Source organism: Schistocerca nitens, chromosome 3 (genome assembly GCF_023898315.1).
Source record: "Schistocerca nitens isolate TAMUIC-IGC-003100 chromosome 3, iqSchNite1.1, whole genome shotgun sequence".
In the NCBI taxonomy this organism is placed as follows: domain Eukaryota; kingdom Metazoa; phylum Arthropoda; class Insecta; order Orthoptera; family Acrididae; genus Schistocerca; species Schistocerca nitens.
Window position 1 is genome coordinate 81,883,877 of NC_064616.1, and position 21,248 is coordinate 81,905,124.

Consider the following 21,248-nt stretch of genomic DNA (forward strand, 5'->3'; position numbering starts at 1 on the left):
TGATGTAATTAGTCCAATCTTATCTTAACTATCATGATGCGAACAGTACATAGAGATTGTGTAGTATATTCTTCGATTCCACACGTAAAGCTGATAATTGCAACTTGGTAAGTAGGCTTTCGCAGTATCGTTTGCATCAATTTTCAAATGTGCCAGCCAGTTCAGGTGTATCAACTCCGACACTTCCCTGTTGATCGAACAACCTGTCATTACACATGCTGTTGCTCTTCGTATATGTTCAGTATCCCCCGTTAGTCCTATTTGGTACAAATCCCACACATTTGTGCACTATTTTAGGAGGGCTTGCACAAGTGTGCTGTAAGCAACCTACTTTGTAGAGTGGTTGAATTTTCCCAGCATCCTACCAATGAAACTAAGTTTGCTACCAGCTTTACTTATGACAGAATCCATGTGATCATTCTATTTCATATTCCAACAACTGATTCTAAATTTCTGAACATTTAAAGTAAGTTGCCAGTCTTTGTACCTCTGTAACATCTAATCAAGGTCTGAATATTTGTGCAGCTTTTCTTTTCAGGCGGTAGTTTGTGAAATATAACAGTGTGAACAGTAAGGATTCCAACACGTTTTCCTGGGGCACACCTGAAGTTACTTCTACATCTCTTGATGACTCTCCATCCATGATAACATGCTGAATCCTCTCTACTTTCATTAAGTAAAATAGTTTTTGGAAATTGAGAAATACTGCATCTGACTGCCTCAATCAGTAAGTTTCAGAATTTTATATGAGAAGGGAAAGTTGTTTTTAACTTCTCTGATGTTTTTGGAATCTGTGCTGGTCAGATAGGTTTTAGGATTCAACAACACACGGATGTTGTGGGTATTGGACAATAATTTAGTGGATTCCATCTGCTAACTTTTCTGCATACTGGTGTAACCTGTGCTTTCTTCCAATTACTAGACATAGGTTTTGTTGAAGGGATCTATGGTATCAAAAGGGGGCGAGGCTTACTCAGCCGCGAGGTCTGTGTAGAATCTGATTGGTATTTTGTCAGGCAGTAGGGGTTCTGTCAGGCATTGGAGCTTGGTTCAGTTTTCACGATTTTACTTGTTTCTAGGTTCTGTACCATTCATCTTTTCAGTGGTGTGAGAACTAAACTGGGGCAATACTCCTGGACTTTTTTTTTTATATAAAATAACATTTGAAAGCAGAGTTCAGCATTTATGATTTTTGCTTTGCTAGCATGATTTTCAGTTCATCATTCATAGGGTGCTGGCCAGTGACTTCACATATTGCCAGTATTTCTTTAGATTTTGTGAGAGATCTTTCAGTAAGATTCTACTGCAGTAATTGTTTAAGTCTTCACATGTTGCCATCTTGAATGCCAAATGTTTCAATTAGCATCTGTGTATACCTGAGTTAGAAAAACAAAGTGAATGCCAGCAAGACACTGTTGAGTGTTGAATGGAGCATTGTTGTTGGGTCACAATTACATGCATGTGCGCATATGATTGTGGGAGCAACAGATGTGTGGTTCTGTACTGACTACTTCCGCACGCTCCCTGTTGATAATGTGCAGTATTGGGTTCATTTCACAGGATGGTGGTAAACTCATCATTTATGGAACACGTTCCTGTTGATAACATGATAGTTTTCCTATTTGTAGACTTCATAAAAGCTACAGTGTGTGCACTGTAATTCATGTTTAAAGGTGTATTCAGTGTTAAAGGTCGGCTCAAACAGATGACTCCTTCATTAATCAACAAACATACATTAATATAATATGTTCTGCTCAAGTACTTAACTAATCACTGTAACATGCATGTAGTATGATTCTTGTGCAGAGGTATTTGTTAATTGCAAGATGAGATTTCTTATAGAACTGTAGCAGAAGTCACTCACAAATACAAAACACAACCACGTCTGCAAATGCTGAATGAGCTTGAATAATGGCAAAGGGTAAATGCAACTTAGCAGAGTCACTACCCTCCTTTCTCGACTGTTGTCTGAACTACGGTCTGTGAATAGCTTGTAGAATTGTCTATGGATGTGAGTATATCCTCAATATTGTTTCTTAAGCTCACTTAGTCTTTTCCAGGCTGCTTTAACAACTTTTCCTGTGTGGTGTATATCACCGCTTCACTTCTCTGGTGTATTTTGTGCTACTGCTTCCTCTAACAATTTTTAAATTCCTGCCTCTTTAAAGCTTTTGCATGTAATGCTTGGTTTGCACCCAAATCTGTCTGACAATATTAAGTAGCCTTAGTATGGTGAAAGCTTGAAGAACCCTGTGACAGTATTTTGTGCCACTTAAAGTGGCTTGGTGTGTGTAGAGAGGACCAAAGGATGCAATACTTTTTCTCAAGTCCCCTTTTAAGGGGTAAAACACCCCCAAAGATGATTTGGCATATTAAGTTTGGAGGAAATTGTTTGAAATGATATGTATGTTTTTCACGTAAAAGTTGATACATAGGCCTAATTAATGTTCTTGATATTTGTATAATCAACTTTTGTAATAATTTGAATTTTTGCAAAATACTCCACACCACCATTAAGTTCGAAAAATGAAAACGTTCATTACAAAATAAGTTAATGGAACTTTCAACTTGCAGGCATTTGCAATAGATCTGGCTTCTGATATACTGTTCTTGAAAAATAAGCGGTACACACTGTGCTGTCAAAGTATTTCAACATAATTAAACTATCTAGTCTAGTTGTTTGTTTTAAGTTTCAAATTGTCATTTTACATTCATTCTTGTTTTTTAGTATACTGTCTCACATACAAGTATTTTATTAATTGAAAAAATAAGTTACTCATTATGATGATCTAAAATCATTATAATAATGACATTCTGTAAATAAATGCTTAAAACATGTTTTCTTACAGCATACACGTAAAATGAGTTAGGTTTCCTTACAAAATATATATGACAGAGAACACAATGGAAAACAGAAATCAACTGGATTTCAAATTGTCGCGAGTGACCCTCTAAATAATCTGATTCATATTGAGCATATTTCAGTGTATTAGTAAGCCTTGGCGAATAGAATCAATTATATACTAGTGATTGCGGCTTGATTATATTGTTTCTCAAGTGGAGAGTGACATAACAACTCAACAGAAGTATATCTGAAAATCTTCTCACAAAGTTCTTCCAACATCGAAAGCTGTATATGGGCTCACAATTGTACTTGTGCCACAAGCCCTTTTGGGGGTCACGAAATGAACAAATTTGTTGTCCTCAGGTATAATGCTCTAAACAGTGCTTTCACACTAAAATGTCTTTTCAAATATCTTTTGATCCGATCAGACAGATGCTGTTATGATGACAGTTGGGACTTCAAAAAGATCTGGAATTATCAGTCCAAACTCTTGATTAGTTTCTTTTAAAACCATGTGAAGGGTGATTCAGTGTGGAAAAGCTGTTTTGACCGTCAAACCCCAGGATAAAGAAGTTCATCTGGTGATCCCAAAGGGCTCAATGGCACAGGTGTATACAGTTTTCAATGTTGGAAGAACTTTCTGAGAATTTAAGATGTAGTTATGGTTAAAGAATATGGATTTCAATCTCCACTTGAGAAACAACATAATTAAGCTGCAGTCCTAGCACATTATCAGTTCTCTTAACCAAGACTTACCAATGTATCGAAATATGCCTGATACTTATAGGGTCACTTGTGACAATTTGAAATCCTGCTGAATTTTGTTTTATATTGTGTTCTGTGTTGTGTATTTTATGTGAAGAAACTTTGTTCATTTTTTGTATGTAGCATAGGAAAACATTGTTTTAAGCATTTAATTACAGTGTGTCATTGTTGTAATGATTTTGGGTCATAATAATGAGTTACTTATTATTTTCAATTAATAAAATACATGTATGGGAAACGCTACACTAAAAAACACAAATGAATGAAAAATAAAAATTTGAAACTTAAAATGATTGTAATCAAAATATATAATTAGGCTAATAATGAATGTTTAGATAGTTTAATGAGGTATGTTGAAAATACCCAGCACATTGTGCATAGCTTGTTTCCAAAAATGGAATTTCAGAAACCAGCTTTATTACATATGGATGTATATAGCTTGAAAGCTATTTTAATTTATTTTGTAAAAAATTTTGTATTTTTCAAGATTAATTGATGGTGGTGGAGTATTTTGCAAAATTTCAAATTATTACAAAATTCGATTACACAGACCTTTATATGAGAAACATTTTTTGTATATCATCATTTCGAAGGTATTCCCCTCCAAACCTAATGTGCCAAATTACCTTTTGGGGTGTCTTTAAACATTTAAAAGTGAAATACGTGGTTTCTTTTGTTTCACAAGTACCACAAGCTCTGCCTTACACAGATCATTCCAAACTTTTTCAGTAGCTACCAGTTGAGCCACTAAAGAAAATTGTCTGGATTCATCTTGTGGTAGCCTCGTGATTCCCTCGATTTGTAAACTAAGTGCCAATTTAGTATGGAAACAGCTTGCAAGAAAAAACCTCTTCTGTCCTTTCCCAGGGAACAATAGTAAGTCATAATTTTCTGTTCAGTTTTTGCTGACAAAATGACTGGCATTTATCAAAGTCAAATATAGCCACACAAGGCCTCTTAGAAATCGATAACACCACACAAGAATATCACACGTTCACATTATTTTGCATCCCTTAATTTTTTTAGATCTGAATCGCAGGGCTCTGATAGTTGTTAAACTAGTTTTGCTGCCACTGAATAGTTCTATCTTGCAAGAAGTAATACTTCTATGGTTTGATGTTTCTTTCTCTCATAATACCCACATACATTGTGCCCAACTCATTTTCATCTTTCTCTCTTTCTAACTGGATGTTTGTAGCCTAGGTAACAAGCCTCTTTATGTTCTATGTGGTATTCTTTAACATTCATGACACTGTTTGTATGTTGTGTAAGACTTCACACACAATGGTAAGGAGAGTTGGGCTACAGAGTGGTGTGGCAACTGTTGTCATAGGAAAGCTGGGCAGGAGCAGAAATGATAAGCGAACAAGATTATCCGACAAACAGAAGATTTACTTAACTTTTATTTATCAGTGTATGACAATTCATTGCAAATAATGCAGCACTAAACAGAGTCCAACTATGACAAAGCATGAATGATGGTGTCAGAACTGCGACTAGACACGATCTGTGTAGCATCACGTGTCGAAGTGACTGCGAGTGCAAGTGGGCCAAGTGGCTGCCTCTGGCCGCTGTGTGTCGCAGCAGCAGAGGGCACTTGTATGGAGTCACTGGAGGTGTGGCTTAGCGGGTGTGCGCCACTAATTACACCTGATCCTGCGTGACCGCTATCAGTATAAAACAGAAACTTGAAATTCTGTTACTGACATAATGCTGCCTGTGGGGCGGTATCCTTACTTGGGACTACACTGTGAATGTTGTAAGTGTCTGCAGTTTTTTTTTACCACCTTCATTAGGAGCAGTAGAGTCACAATTGCCTCTCTCTTCGCAACAAGTGCCCATGCCTGCACACCTGACCCTACAAAATGTGAGAAGATCATTAAACTTTCTTTTTAACAGCCACATTTATTTGCTCACTTTCATTGCACGCCTCGGTCATTATGTTGTGTAAAATACATGCCACACAAAGAAATGAAGCACACAATGAAAACAAAACGATAACAGTTAATTTACTGGCCACAAACATCATCAGCAACAGAATAGTGTTGCAGTCCGTTCTGGCTGTGGTGAATGGGACAGGAGGTGCAACAGTGTGTTCTCAGATTGGTTGTTGCTACGACAGCAACACTGTAAACGTGTAGATGCCAATCACATTGTTATTCTGATCCAGACATACAGCTCTTATTTTGTTTTGCATGTATTGTGCATAAGCCTGTTTCTTTAGACATTGCTTTATGGTGTCTGTTTTCCATGAAGGTTCCTCCCATCATATACTGTTCTACTTGGTGCACAATTATCCAGTGCATGATCAACTGTTCTTTTAAATCATTAAACTTGGAGCAAAGCTCTTCTGTGTACTTCTGGTCAGAGCTAAACTTCTCCAGTTCCTCATTGAGATATGACACTTCTGCTTCTATATCTAGTTTGCTGAACGTATAAATCTTCCTTCTTGTTTTGTCATTGGGTAATCACGTCACTGAAAATAACTGATTGTCATTGATACCAGTTGTGGCACGAATGACCTCAAAGAGGTCATGTCTGTTGCCAATAGATCAAATTTATTCTCATCACGAGTAGGGTGCTGTATGAACTATTCTAGGCAATTTTCTCAGAGAATGTGCTCGGTAAAGTTTTGCAGTATGTCTCGCCATGCCCGCCACTAACAAAACTGTAATTATCATAATTATTGTTGGGTGATGAGTCTCCCCTTATGATTACAGTATGACGGGGAACTTGAAAACCAATGAACTAGGGTTTTCTGTAAGGTTTCTGGTTACAGTGGGAGGTGAGTATGGTACAGAACCTTCAAGTATCTGATTCTAGCCTTGCTTTCAACTCAGAACCAGATGGGCCCGCAATCAGTTCTGAGGGCAGTGATGCAGATTGTGAACCTAGTTGAAATTCTGCAAGACTGTTCCTGTCAACCATATCTGCCAGTCATTAGAATGATCAAAGTATAACCTCAGAACTTGTGTGACGGCCATCTTTTGTTTCAACTGGTGCCACAATCTATAGTCAGTAGCTCCTTGTTGCCTCAGTGGCTGCTGGAACAGGCTGTTCAGGTAGAATGAGTCCTCCAGACATTCTCGTTAATAGTAAGTGTATGCAGATGATCGTCTTCCCATCCCATGCTGCCATTTCCAGAAAGGGTACCATTATTTCCAATAAGTTTAAACTGCTGATGATTACTAGTCCTCTGCCCTAATGTGTTAACGTCCCCTTGACATGTGAGACAGCAAGGTTTTACAAGTGAAGTGTGTGTCAGTCGATCAGTTTCAGTGGAAGAAATCACCTCAGACTTAATGATTAGGGGAATGGGTGGGGGTGTTAGATTTCTGTCTGCCCTCTGCACGGCCACTGTACCTACCATTGACATGCCAGTCAGTCTTGTGGACGAGTGGTTACAGATCCTGTACTTGCTGTAGAGGGGACTATCTGCACGACAAGGTAGTACTTTAGGTATCTTCGGTATCTCTTGTACGTGTCTCAGTGGGGTTGCATTGTGGCTGGTGAAATATTTTATGGAACATTAAATAAATAATTTTTGGATATTTTACACTACTTTCCTTTAAGAAATGAAGTGATTACCCAACAAAGTGATTCTTTTGTGATAAGAGAAAAACCTGGGATAATATTAGTCCTTTCCTGGAGCTGCTTGGAACATTTTTCATAGTTATGGTCACTAAGAAATTTGAAAATGGTGTAAGCTTACAATACATGCAGAAAGCATACACTCACATTGAACAGGGAAACTGTGCAACATCGTATGGTAGTTGTTATAGATGCTACAGTAAGTGCAACTCAAATAACAATTTACTATGGAATGTTATGCCGAACACTTATTTGTAACTTCAGAACTCCTCAAAAATGTGTTTTTGTATGCGTAGGTACATGCTGCAATTTTAGGTGAACAATGATACTACTTCCAAACTTGTATAAAGCACAAATATAGGTTAAAACTGATGCTATAACACAAGATACATTTTTCAGATCAATGAATGTTGAAAAATACACTCAACATAAAACAAGTTCGAAGTGATGTTTTAGGACCTAGGTCTAAGAAGTAGCTTTGTCCTACATTTGATTTCACTCTGAACACAAGAGAAATAACAAGAGTCAGCATAAATATGCAAGTATATGTAAATAAACATGTGATATAAGTAGTTTAATGGGTTTTGTGTCACCTTCTGCACTAGTGTGCCAATGATGAACACTGAAGCCTTAATATATGGTGCTAAAAACAATAAAAAATAGTGCGAGTATGTATGCGCACACACACACACACACACACACACACACACACACACACACACACACACACACATTATCATTCATAATTCAATTAAAACTAAAAGATTTATGCAGAATGGTTTACTTTGGTGAGTAACAATGCTAGGGTTTTTATGCATTTTTACAATGTTTCATATATTGTATTTTTGCCCCCCCCCCCCCCTTTTTTTTTTTTTTTTTTTTTTTTTTTTTTTTTTTTTTTTTTTTTTTTTTTTTTACTTAACTGGTACACTGAGACGTATCAGAAGTATCACGTATCACTGACACACTGAGACGTATCAGAAGTAAATTTCCACGGATGTTTCCCATGATTATGGGTAGCTCATACTTACATAAAGAAACTGTGCAATGTAGAGCTCTCTGTATACTGCCAATTCCCGCAGTGTGTGATATTTTTCAAAGTAAACTATTTCTAACTGATGTCGCCATACTTCTGAGAGTTTGTGGGTGATTTCTGTTGCTGTTATTTGTAGTCACCTTGTTAAATTGTCTGATATTTGCACGTTTTGGAATTGGTATAGCGCCAATGGAAGTCTGAAAAGATGTTTGAAGTAGTTGCTGTTCCACAGAAATAATTTACAGTAAATTGGTATGAACTTATGTTTACTTAGCTGCTACTGTGCTATGAAATTTGTTGCAGAAAATGCTCATGTACATGGGTGTCATTGCATGTTAATGAAACACGTGGACTATACTTGTTTTGTAAATAAAACTGCTCTTTTCTGCTGCCACTTTATTTATCAGAGATGCTTTTCACCTTTTTCTTGTTCTAAGGCATTATCAGTGGGATCTATTAACAGTACAGTTTTGTTATTTTTAGATTATTAAACAGTTCATGTTGCGATTTTTGATGATGAAGAAAAAAAAAAAGGGCAATTACTTAGAATTTGCTGATCTGTTTTTCCTCGCATCTGGTGGTCCCACCACCACTTTATTACTGACATACAAGCACAACTTTGTGTTTTGACTTTCTTCACACTGAAACTTCCTGGCAGATTAAAACTGTGTGCCTGACCGAGACTCGAACTCGGGACCTTTGCCTTTCGTGGGCAAGTGCTCTACCATCTGAGCTACCGAAGTTTGGAAGGTAGGAGACGAGATACTGGCAGAAGTAAAGCTTTGAGTACTGGGCGTGAGTCGTGCTTCGGTAGCTCAGATGGTAGAGCACTTGCCCGCGAAAGGCAAAGGTCCCGAGTTCGAGTCTTGGTCGGGCACACAGTTTTAATCTGCCAGGAAGTTTCATATCAGCGCACACTCCGCTGCAGAGTGAAAATCTCATTCTGGGTTTCTTCACACTGTTCACCATGTTTCTCCGTTTTTGTGGTGTACTATTGTTCTTTTGCCACTCTATATAACTATTTCGTTTGACACCGCTTTTAACAATGTAAATATTGCAACTCCATTACGTGTTTCCTCCTCTTTGGCATGTATACCTACTTGTTGTCAACCTAACTAAGTATATGTTAAAGACTAACTTCTATTCGTGTGTGTGTGTGGGGGGGGGGGGGATGGGAGGGAGGTTGTTTGAATTGTATGGAATACGTGCTTTCTATATCAAATGAGAGGAGTGTTGCTGTGTCTGGGATTTTTGTATCTTTTATTTGTTATATTGGCTGTGTAGTGTTTTTAATGGTTGTCTTCTTGTACTTTGAAATTTTGGATGTTTGGTCATATGATGCTTCAGTGTGTTATTTTTATGGAGGACGTAATTGTTTTATTATGACTTTGTGTTGTATTTAAGTGTAACTCAAAATATCATCAAGTGTTAAGAATGAGAGTAGTCAGATTGTGTTCAAATAATTTCCTGAAACATCTCTGTAAATTATGCTGTTGTTGTTTTTTTTTTCAGATGTTAGCTATTGAGAATGCACAGTGATACAGATGAAAATTTGTTGGTGTTGTCTTGCACACCACACCATTAAGAAAGGGCATGTACCTGCAGCTTTGTGACGTAAATGAAGAGGCTATTGTTCACACATGTATATTTCAGGAAGGTAAGTGAAAAAAAAAGCTGTACCAGTGATGCATACTGTAGTTTTGCAACCAAAATTGTAATATTACCACTGTTGAAAGATTCTAGGCTGTTGACATTCCCTGATGTTCCACTCCCACGAAGGTATGTTTTTTCTCAAGAGACTTGGCATCATGTTAAAACTTGATGGAAGTTTTGAATTTTCAAACCACCTCTCGATAATATTAGCTTCTTCTGTGTAGTACAAATAGAAAATACTAATAACTGTTCAACTTCCTGTAAGCAGATCTGTAACAGTATCATATGAACTCCAAAATAGTTATACCAGAAAGGTCTGTCGAGGTCATGCAAATACCTAATATGAAGATATGATGGAAGATCAGTGAAGTGAGTGTAAAGTATAAATCTTGATCAATAGCTTATGCAGGGCCATATTAATGGTCATCATTTCTAATCTCCTCTGTGGCTGGAACGAGAAAAGGCATTTCTTTGTGATAAAGTATTTCCTTCCCAGCCACATCAGTGATTTTCTGAGTTGCTTGCAACTGCATATGTACCTTATATTTTGTTACAAAAAGGAGACGGTGATTCTTTTGCCATTTGAGCATGCATAATAGTGTTCCTCCAGGTACTAGTATGAGTTGGACACGTACAAGTTGCATAGTTTTTATCTATAAAACAAGGGTTTTCAAACAGGCTCAATAAAAGTGACAAAATACACACTATTGCATACAGTAGTCTTTGTCAGCATTTGTGAAATGGAAGATGGAAAATAGCTCACTTAAATGTGAGAAAGGTTTTTTCGGGGATTACACGTAGAATTTCTGTGTGATTTTTGTAACTGGGAACAAATTGCTCCCTTGTTAGACAGTTTGCAATGAAAGGGATCAATGCTAAAATTAAATAACCTATTAAAGTATTTTTGTGCAGCACATTGGGCTTACCAGAAATATTGTTTCTTTCCTGATTATTGGCACAAACTTGTCCTTATAATACATATGTAATTAAATCATAGTGTCAGTGGCGGCTAGAATTTAGGCTCGGCAAGTAAGTCTGACTCAAAATTGTTTGTCGCAGTCAGAAGTAATGTGCAGTGGCTGACACAAAAGTGAGGGCTAACGTTTCTGCAGAAAGATTGTCTACTGACACTAGTTCCAGCCAGCTAGTAAAATGATTGCACGTGAGACGCTCTTCTAAGATGACATTATAAACTTGTAAATGTCCACTCCAGGGAGTCTGTTTCTTCCATCTCAGGCCAGACAAAATGCTTACACACCAGGCAAAATATGGGACAGATCCCAGGGTGACATAAGTTGTGCAGGCTGTTGAAGGCTTCTCTACAAAATTCAACTGGAAGGAAAGGATAATATCTTCTCTGAGGGGCATTGCAACATCGCTGGACATCTTCAGGAATGTCAAGATTCATCCGTAACGCAGATGTAGCATTGTTTAAGAAACTCTGGAGCCCCTGGTCATCTTGTTATACCTGGAGTAGTTCTGTGGAATTGGTGGGACTTGACGCATGACGGGCAGTCAGCAACTACATTGTAAAGAATGTTCTTAATGTCAGTGCTAAATTGAGCTATAAATTCTAGTTGATTATTCTGATAAGGTGAGCAATTGTTACTGTTCCACTTAAAGGCATAAGTTAGTTGTTTATGATCCATGTAGAGGTTAAATTCCCTTGCTTCTGTCTGCGGCCAAAAATACTAGACTGCTTCATACACACAAGAAGTTTGTGGTCGTAGGCACTCCACTTCTGCTGTGACAGTGATAGTTTGTGAGACTAAGTAAGCAAGTAGTTGCCAGGAGCCATCAGACAGTTGTTAAAACACTGCACCGATAGCTGTTCCACTTGGGTCCACCACTAATGGTAAGGATGTATCAAGCTTTGGGGTGTGTTAGAAGTACAATGTTCGCCATACTCTGTTTTATGGCGTCAAAAAAGCAGAGGACATGACATCAGTCCACTGAACTGGAATATTGTTTCTAACCTCGTGGCAAGCAAGTGCTGCGGTTTACGGTTACTGTAGTTCTGCTGAACTTAGTAGGTGGTGACGATAGAAATTCAACATTCCTAGGAATTGGCATAATTCTTTGATGGTGTTCGGCTTCGATACTTGCAGGATGGCTTTAACCTCTTCTAATCATGGTAAGGAGCCTGCAGAACATATCTGATGGCCAAGGAAAGTAATCTTGGATTGCTTGAACATATATTTAACTGTGTTCAAGACCAAACTAACTGCTCTAAGGACTTTAATACTTCAGTAAGATGTTGATGTTGCTTCTCAGTGACTGAAAAGATAAGCATTTCATTGAGGTAAGCAAAGCAAAGTGGCAGGCCTTGCAGAACTGAGTCATATATCGTTGCCACATCTAAGTAGCATTCCATAAGCCAAATGTCATGTATCTACTCTGATAATGCAAATGGAGTGATAATCATCGGTTTTTGTATGTCTTCCTCTGCTACTGGGATCTGTGTGTAGGCTTTAGTAAAATTGAGTACACTGAATATGGTTGCATCATGCAAGGTGTAATTATAGTCCCACAGCAGTTTAGCACCATTTTGGCATTGTTGTTGTTGTGGTCTTCAGTCCTGAGACTGGTTTGATGCAGCTCTCCATGCTACTCTATCCTGTGCAAGCTTCATCTCCCAGTACCTACTGCAACCTACATCCTTCTGAATCTGCTTAGTGTATTGATCTCTTGGTCTCCCTCTACGATTTTTACCCTCCACGCTGCCCTCCAATGCTAAATTTGTGATCCCTTGATGCCTCAAAACATGTCCTACCAACCGATCCCTTCTTCTAGTCAAGTTGTGCCACAAACTTCTCTTCTCTCCAATCCTATTCAATACCTCCTCATTAGTTACGTGATCTACCCACCTTATCTTCAGCATTCTTCTGTAGCACCACATTCCGAAAGCTTCTATTCTCTTCTTGTCCAAACTAGTTATCGTCCATGTCTCACTTCCATACATGGCTACACTCCATACAAATACTTTCAGAAACGACTTCCTGACACCTAAATCTATACTCGATGTTAACAAATTTCTCTTCTTGAGAAACGCTTTCCTTGCCATTGCCAGTCTACATTTTATATCCTCTCTACTTCGACCATCATCGGTTATTTTACTCCCTAAATAGCAAAACTCTTTTACTACTTTAAGTGTCTCATTTCCTAGTCTAATTCCCTCAGCATCACCCGACTTAATTTGACTACATTCCATTATCCTCGTTTTGCTTTTGTTGATGTTCATCTTATATCCTCCTTTCAAGACACTGTCCATTCCGTTCAACTGCTCTTCCAAGTCCTTTGCTGTCTCTGACAGAATTACAATGTCATCGGCGAACCTCAAAGTTTTTACTTCTTCTCCATGAATTTTAATACCTACTCTGAATTTTTCTTTTGTTTCCTGTACTGCTTACTCAATATACAGATTGAATAACATCGGGGAGAGGCTACAACCCTGTCTCACTCCTTTCCCAACCACTGCTTCCCTTTCATGCCCCTCGACTCTTATAACTGCCATCTGGTTTCTGTACAAATTGTAAATAGCCTTTCGCTCCCTGTATTTTACCCCTGCCACCTTCAGAATTTGAAAGAGAGTATTCCAGTCAACATTGTCAAAAGCTTTCTCTAAGTCTACAAATGCTAGAAATGTAGGTTTGCCTTTTCTTAATCTTTCTTCCAAGATAAGTCGTAAGGTCAGTATTGCCTCACGTGTTCCAACATTCCTACGGAATCCAAACTGATCTTCCCCGAGGTCAGCTTCTACCAGTTTTTCCATTCGTCTGTAAAGAATTCGCGTTAGTATTTTGCAGCTGTGACTTATTAAACTGATAGTTCGGTAATTTTCACATCTGTCAACACCTGCTTTCTTTGGGATTGGAATTATTATATTCTTCTTGAAGTCTGAGGGTATTTCGCCTGTCTCATACATCGTGCTCACCAGATGGTAGAGTTTTGTCATGACTGGCTCTCCCGAAGCCATCAGTAGTTCGAGTGGAATGTTGTCTACTCCCGGGGCCTTGTTTCGACTCAGGTCTTTCAGTGCTCTGTCAAACTCTTCACGCAGTATCTTATCTCCCATTTCGTCTTCATCTACATCCTCTTCCATTTCCATAATATTGTCCTCAAGTACATCACCCTTGTATAAACCCTCTATATACTCCTTCCACCTTTCTACCTTCCCTTCTTTGCTTAGAACTGGGTTTCCATCTGAGCTCTTGATATTCATACAAGTGGTTCTCTTCTCTCCAAAGGTCTCTTTAATTTTCCTGTAGGCAGTATCTATCTTACCCCTAGTGAGACAAGCCTCTACATCCTTACATTTGTCCTCTAGCCATCCCTGCTTAGCCATTTTGCACTTCCTGTCGATCTCATTTTTGAGACGTTTGTATTCCTTTTTGCCTGCTTCATTTACTGCATTTTTATATTTTCTCCTTTCATCAATTAAATTCAATATTTCTTCTGTTACCCAAGGATTTCTATTAGCCCTCGTCTTTTTACCTACTTGATCGTCTGCTGCCTTCACCACTTCATCCCTCAGAGCTACCCATTCTTCTTCTACTGTATTTCTTTCCCCCATTCCTGTCAATTGTTCCCTTATGCTCTCCCTGAAACTCTCTACAACCTCTGGTTCTTTCAGTTTATCCAGGTCCCATCTCCTTAAATTCCCACCTTTTTGCAGTTTCTTCAGTTTCAATCTGCAGTTCATAACCAATAGATTGTGGTCAGAATCCACATCTGCCCCAGGAAATGTCTTACAATTTAAAACCTGGTTCCTAAATCTCTGTCTTACCATTATATAATCTATCTGAAACCTGTCAGTATCTCCTGGCTTCTTCCATGTATACAGCCTCCTTTCATGATTCTTGAACCAAGTGTTAGCTATGATTAAGTTATGCTCTGTGCAAAATTCTACAAGGCGGCTTCCTCTTTCATTCCTTCCCCGCAATCCATATTCACCTACTATGTTTCCTTCTCTCCCTTTTCCTACTGACGAATTCCAGTCACCCATGACTATTAAATTTTCGTCTCCTTTCACTACCTGAATAATTTCTTTTATCTCGTCATACATTTCATCTATTTCTTCATCATCTGCAGAGCTAGTTGGCATATAAACTTGTACTACTGTAGTAGGCATGGGCTTTGTGTATCTTGGCCACAATAATGCGTTCACTATGCTGTTTGTAGTAGCTAACCCGCACTCCTATTTTTTTATTCATTATTAAACCTACTCCTGCATTACCCCTATTTGATTTTGTATTTATAACCCTGTAATCACCTGACCAAAAGTCTTGTTCCTCCTGCCACCGAACTTCACTAATTCCCACTATATCTAACTTTAACCTATCCATTTCCCTTTTTAAATTTTCTAACCTACCTGCCCGATTAAGTGATCTGACATTCCACGCTCCGATCCGTAGAACGCCAGTTTTCTTTCTCCTGATAACGACGTCCTCTTGAGTAGTCCCCGCCCGGAGATCCGAATGGGGGACTATTTTACCTCCGGAATATTTTACCCAAGAGGACGCCATCATCATTTAATCACACAGTAAAGCTGCATGTCCTCGGGAAAAATTACGGCTGTAGTTTCCCCTTGCTTTCAGCCGTTCGCAGTACGAGCACAGCAAGGCCGTTTTGGTTAATGTTACAAGGCCAGATCAGTCAATCATCCAGACTGTTGCCCCTGCAACTACTGAAAAGGCTGCTGCCCCTCTTCAGGAACCACATGTTTGTCTGGCCTCTCAACAGATACCCCTCCGTTGTGGTTGCACCTACGGTACGGCCATCTGTATCGCTGAGGCACGCAAGCCTCCCCACCAACGGCAAGGTCCATGGTTCATGGGGGGGTTTTTGGCATTAAGTGCATGATTATTTCCACATGCACACTGCGCTCTACATTTCTGGCTGTAAAGGGGATGGCCATGTGACACTTGATTGGATAATGCCTTCTTTCAGCATGGTGTCAAACGTGGCTTTAGCAATAGCCATTGGGCAATCAGTAGTTTTAATATGGTGCGAAGTATTATGTGTAGCACTTGTTTTGGAGTGCCTGCAGGTCTAGTCAAAGCTGGGAATTTCTGTAACAGGGCGCTCCAGTCGCTGGCTTATGTTAGCTTGGCACTGTGCACTGCGACAAAATCCTGTCAGTCAGGCTATTAACACTGTCAACGATCTGAGCATTTACCACCTCTGCCAGGAGATGGTAACAAGCGAGAAGATCAGCACCTATTACTGCTTCAGAGATGTTGGTGGCAGTGAAGATGCAGACAAATGGGTGATGCAGTCCTAAATCCAAATCCATTTGTCGATATGGAAGAGTTGTCAGCTGCTGACAAACAGAATGCCGTTAGTGGTCTGCTGTGTTGTGCTGATGTTCGTGGCATTATAGTTAAACCAGAACCAGTGTCCACCAGATATTTTTGGCCTGATAACCTGTTGCTGATAAACTGGTGCTGTGATATGGACAGGCAGTTTGCTGTGCCTGTTGCAGACTGCTGCTGGTGTATGTGAAGGAACACAGCACAGTACACTTTTGCACCTGCTCACTGAACTTGCGGCAGTACCAGCACATGGAATGCTCTGCAGGAGTAATGGCATCTTTGAATTCTGTGTGCAAGCTCTGCAATGGCGGGTAATGGAATCGCTATTTGGGATGCTGTTATTGCCTTGATTGTTGGTGATAGGTGGCTGATTCAAATGGTGCACAGCAGATTATGGAACAGTACTGGTATCCACCTTGCTCCTTAAGTGCTGAAGGTACTGGGTCAGCATACGATCTCCAATATCCTCCTGCGAGGCTGTGACTCTTCAAATTAGTTCTCTTTTGAGCTTGTCATAAGAATTTGCTGGCGGTGGCACAGTTATGACATCCGGTACTTCCTTGGGATGTGGTAATCTAGCTGTCTCACTACTAGGGCAAACTTTGCTGAATCAGCCATAATGCTGGCATTGCAAAGACACTCTGCAACTTGCCCGAACCATAGTATAGGATTATGTGGCCAGAGTGGAGGTAAGCACATGGCTGATCTTAAAACAGCTGGTTCGTCTTGCATCTAGTGAACATTTATTTATTTATTTTCAAATTGTGGTTGCAGCTTAGTTCTCATCAGGTTAAAATCACGCTGAGATCACCAATTGCTCAAGTGCACATATAGTTAGAGCTATCAGACCTTTGGTAGCATGTGTAGTGAAACCCCTATTTTACATTTTCGTGTGGTCCGGACTTAAAAAATGCAAAACTGAGGAAAATGCTGAATAGAGGAAAATGTTAACCCCCCCCCCCCCCAAAATATGAGCAGAAACACGTGTACTTGGGGCATATATGATTAAAAATCACGATATTCTCCAATACTTTGTATAAAATCTAAGTGAAGGAAATTAAATGTGCAATACAATGTTTATACAATAATTTGTGGTAATGGATTTCATCTGTTTTTTTTTTTTTTTTTTTTAATTTAGAGATGTGTAAACTCACCAAAATTGAAATTGGTCTCTGGGTATCAGGTAATTGAGCTATTTTCTGACATGCTCTGATCCGAAGATACGTTCAAAATTCATGTTTTGAGAGATCATCCTTTGTCCTCGCCCAGAAAAAAGCAAAAATTGATGAACATGTTGAATTACACCAAAAATATCACAGCACATAAGTGGTTAAACCAGAAGCAGAAATGTGGACATCTGCTAAGTGACAAATTTAGTCACCATTGTTGTTATTGGCTGATGCTTTTCTTATGAGCGGCACTTCATATGCTCACCACAGTTACTGTTATTTTAGTCTTGATCAGAGAAACAGACACATGGAAAAATGAGTTTGCGTCCCCCAATTGATGTTGCACGCTTCTAAGAAGTTGCCTCATTGAATTTCTGTACACTGTGTAAAATGTAAATCTGATAAAACAAACTCGGGTGCTACAGTTCTGCTTCATGCCCTCTATCACTGCTGCCAGTCTTTGCAATTTACAGTGTGTGGTGCAAAGTATATACATGAGTAGTGTATGTAGTTGTAGCACTGTATTATGTTGGATTTGAACATGAAAGTCTTTAAAATGTGCTATTGCAAAACTTTTTCTATTTCCGTGTGACATCTTTGTCAAAGCACGTCATCTGCACGAAAAGTATATTTTCAGCACTTCACAAAATGCTTTCACCCCACCTGCATTCCAGTCGTTGGAGAGCCACTCCCCCTCTCTGCATATCCAGTAGGAGAGCTCATTTTGTGTGTGTTAGTGTGATGTGGTGGCTGCGCTGCCTATTGGGTGACTTAACAAGTAACCAGACAATAAGAGTTCACTAGCTGGAAATGGGCGCCCTTTCCTCAATGATAATTGAGTGTATGCTTCAAGACTGTTTGAATTTAAATAGTTGACACTTGATATTGTTGCTGAATACAGTACATTGGAAATACATGCAAAAAGATGAGACTGAGTTAAAAGTTTCGAAAGAAAAGGTGCTGTATGGGCCCCTTGGTAATGTATTGGCTCGGTCCGGAATACTTTGCGTTGACTGTCTTGTTTTCCCAGTACCACTGCAACTTAGCAGTAGTTGTATAATAGTGTGGTGAAGCTAAATGTTGCAAGTTGTATTGGCAACACTGGTCGTGGATTACGTCAGCATTTCCTCTCTCACATCTCCCCTCTTCATGATGGCCTAAAATATTCCCTTAACTCTGTCACCACCCATGTTGCGAACCTTTTGCCTTTTGTGCCAGTTATAACTTGTTCAGTCACATCAAATGTCAACAGGAAGAAAACTGGACGAAGTCAAGCGAGGCGTCTAGTAAGAACTTAGAATTGAGGTAAATGTAAAATCGGGGAATTTTTAGCATTGATTTTATGGGTTTTTCATAGGGGCTATGAATTTATGGTGTAGAATCATGAAAAATGTAAAAGCTTAAGTTCCACAGGTTTTATTAGGCCAAGTGGTAGTGCTGGAAAAATCACTTTTGTGATCAGTTAAATGTAGAAACTATTAATCAGAATAAACATACTCAAATACATAACAACTTTGAGTAATAAATATATTATGAGATGATATACCTGAAAGTAGACTCGTCCCTGAATTTTAAGCACTGGCTCATAACTGGGAAACTAGAAACTGTAACTCTATACACATTATAATGCAAGAAGTATGCAATGGAAAAATCAAAGAATAAACTGTCAGTGTTACTGCTACATAAGGTGTCACTGGTTGGCGCATAATTAAATCTGACTGCTGCGACATTACACAACACACTTAGTATCAGCACTATGACACTACAATAGAATGCAGGTTTTCATCGCTGGTATTTGCATTATTGCTGATATTTGTTTTATGGACATTATGCCGTGGACCAGTGGTATAGTTGTCTGCCGGATGTTTTGTCTTCCAATAATGTAGACATTGTCATAGGCTTGAGTGATTCACAAAATAGTTACAATCTCAAACAAGCTTTATCTGTATGCACAAAATGGTTAGCTTGTGATGTCAGACTGCTGCCAAGGAATCGACTGAAGGCTGCTTTCCTCCTGTGTGTAAAAACTGTCACACATTGCATCAACAGAGCACTCAGAAAACACGGTATTGGTACAGTGCTCAAGCCAAAAACAAGATGCATGAATATTTGAACAGAGGAAAGGATTTATGCTTTCCACAGCAGGATTATATTAAATCCCTTGCACTTGCAGTCAAGTGTACATAGGAACTACAAAATAAGCCTTAGCACCTGCCTTAAGGAACAGAAACAGTTGCCTCATGGGCAAAGCGGAAAAAATCATTAGAACCACCAAATCCATTTCTCTGACACTATATTTTCTCCAAGATCTAATCATTGCTACACTAGTATGTACAGAGAAGCAATAGAAATTCAAAAACACAAAATCAACAATAAAGAGTTACAACTCTTACCCACTGCTAGCTCCATAACATCAGTCAGTGTGACTCCGTGATCCTAGGCAATGATCTGATGACATCATGAACAGGCAAACGAACACTATTGCGTGGATACATATAAACGGTTTGGCTTGTTGGGATTGTTTGAGACTGAGAGTCATTTAAGTATCTCATGTGTCCAGCATTGGAAGGCAAAATCTTAAAGAATTATGCCGTGGACCATAGCCTAGTGCCCATAAAACAAATATCTACATTAATGTGTGTAATTCAATATGGAAGATTTAGTACTTTGCCCCTGTGGCCCTCTGATATCAAAGTTAATAACAAAACTGAAAGTTATAGTTGGTAAATGGAACTTTCCTATAACTAGGTTGATAACTTGATACTACAATTGGCCACCTGTGCTGTTCAGGTAAAAACAAATTCTTTTTCTCTTAATTTTAATTATTCCATTTGTGATTAATGTAAGAATGCGCCAAGAAGAGTTTGAAGTGGTACTTGGTTGGTACTACACTCTTACCTGATTTGTATAAAACCAATCCAGTTGTACATATTTTTGTTAAAACTAGCAGGTTTCTCTTAATGTTACATTGTACAGTGTGTCCAGCTCCAAAGAAGCCATACATACATACATACATACATACATACATACGTACATTAGCTTAAATTACGCCTAAAGGCTTTGCATAAAAATCAGGAAATGAAATGAACATGTCATATCTTGTTCATGGGGAAATAAAGGCGAATCACTAAAGGTGCTGGAAGTGACTGCCCTCAACTTGCAAACACAGTTGAACATGACACTGCAGATTCTCGAATGTTGCTGCTAGAACCTTTGGTGTCACTGCTTGGATTTCACAGATGATGTTCTCTCGTAAATCTTCAAAGTTGTGTGATCTACTCATGTAGACATGAGCTTTTATGCCACCCCAGAGCAAAAAGTCAAGTGGTGTTTTATCAGTGACCTTGGGGGGCCACAGTCCTTTCGAACCCCCAGGGGATCCAAAACTCTTTTTTGGATACATGCGTGGCGAGCACAGGGCCCCGAGGTAGTGTGGCTCGCTTTCCTTTCCAGTCTGCATACCTTCCTTTTCCACATCCTTCCCCATCCCCCCCCCACCCCCCCCACCTCCGCCTCTTCCCTTCCCCTTCTCCCCCATGGGAGTATGTTTCGTGCCTATGTCTGGAGACGGACACTTGTAACTGTAAGACAGTCTCTCTTCTTTGCTTTCTATGCTGGAAAGTGTCTGTCCTCCCTTTGTCCTCCTCTTTTCCATGCCTCTTCTCTTTACCCTCTTCTCCACTGCAGCTTTTGAGACCTCTGTTCTTTTCTTTGTTCTTCCCTTTCTCTTTCTTTCCTCCCTGTGCATGTCTGAATGCCGACCCACGTGTTCCCATGCGTAGCCGTTGCCCCGTCAACGCGTAATTCCCCGCTCCAGGTAGACAGGTAGGACGCGTACGTACCCCCTGGTAATGGCCAGGCCCAGAGAGGGGTGA

General features: G+C 39.3%; 1 protein-coding gene across 7 annotated transcripts in view; it reads left to right on the forward strand.

Annotated features, from left to right (window-relative positions):
* LOC126248046 (homeotic protein female sterile-like) overlaps nt 1–21,248 on the forward strand; it is a 296,375-nt gene that overhangs the window by 12,096 nt on the left and 263,031 nt on the right. For all 7 annotated transcript variants that reach the window (XM_049948674.1, XM_049948680.1, XM_049948681.1 and 4 more), the window contains exon 2: nt 9,750–9,894. In XM_049948674.1, coding sequence (XP_049804631.1) covers nt 9,878–9,894 — 17 coding nt within the window. In that variant the 5' untranslated portion in view covers nt 9,750–9,877. The remainder of the gene's footprint in view (nt 1–9,749; nt 9,895–21,248) is intronic.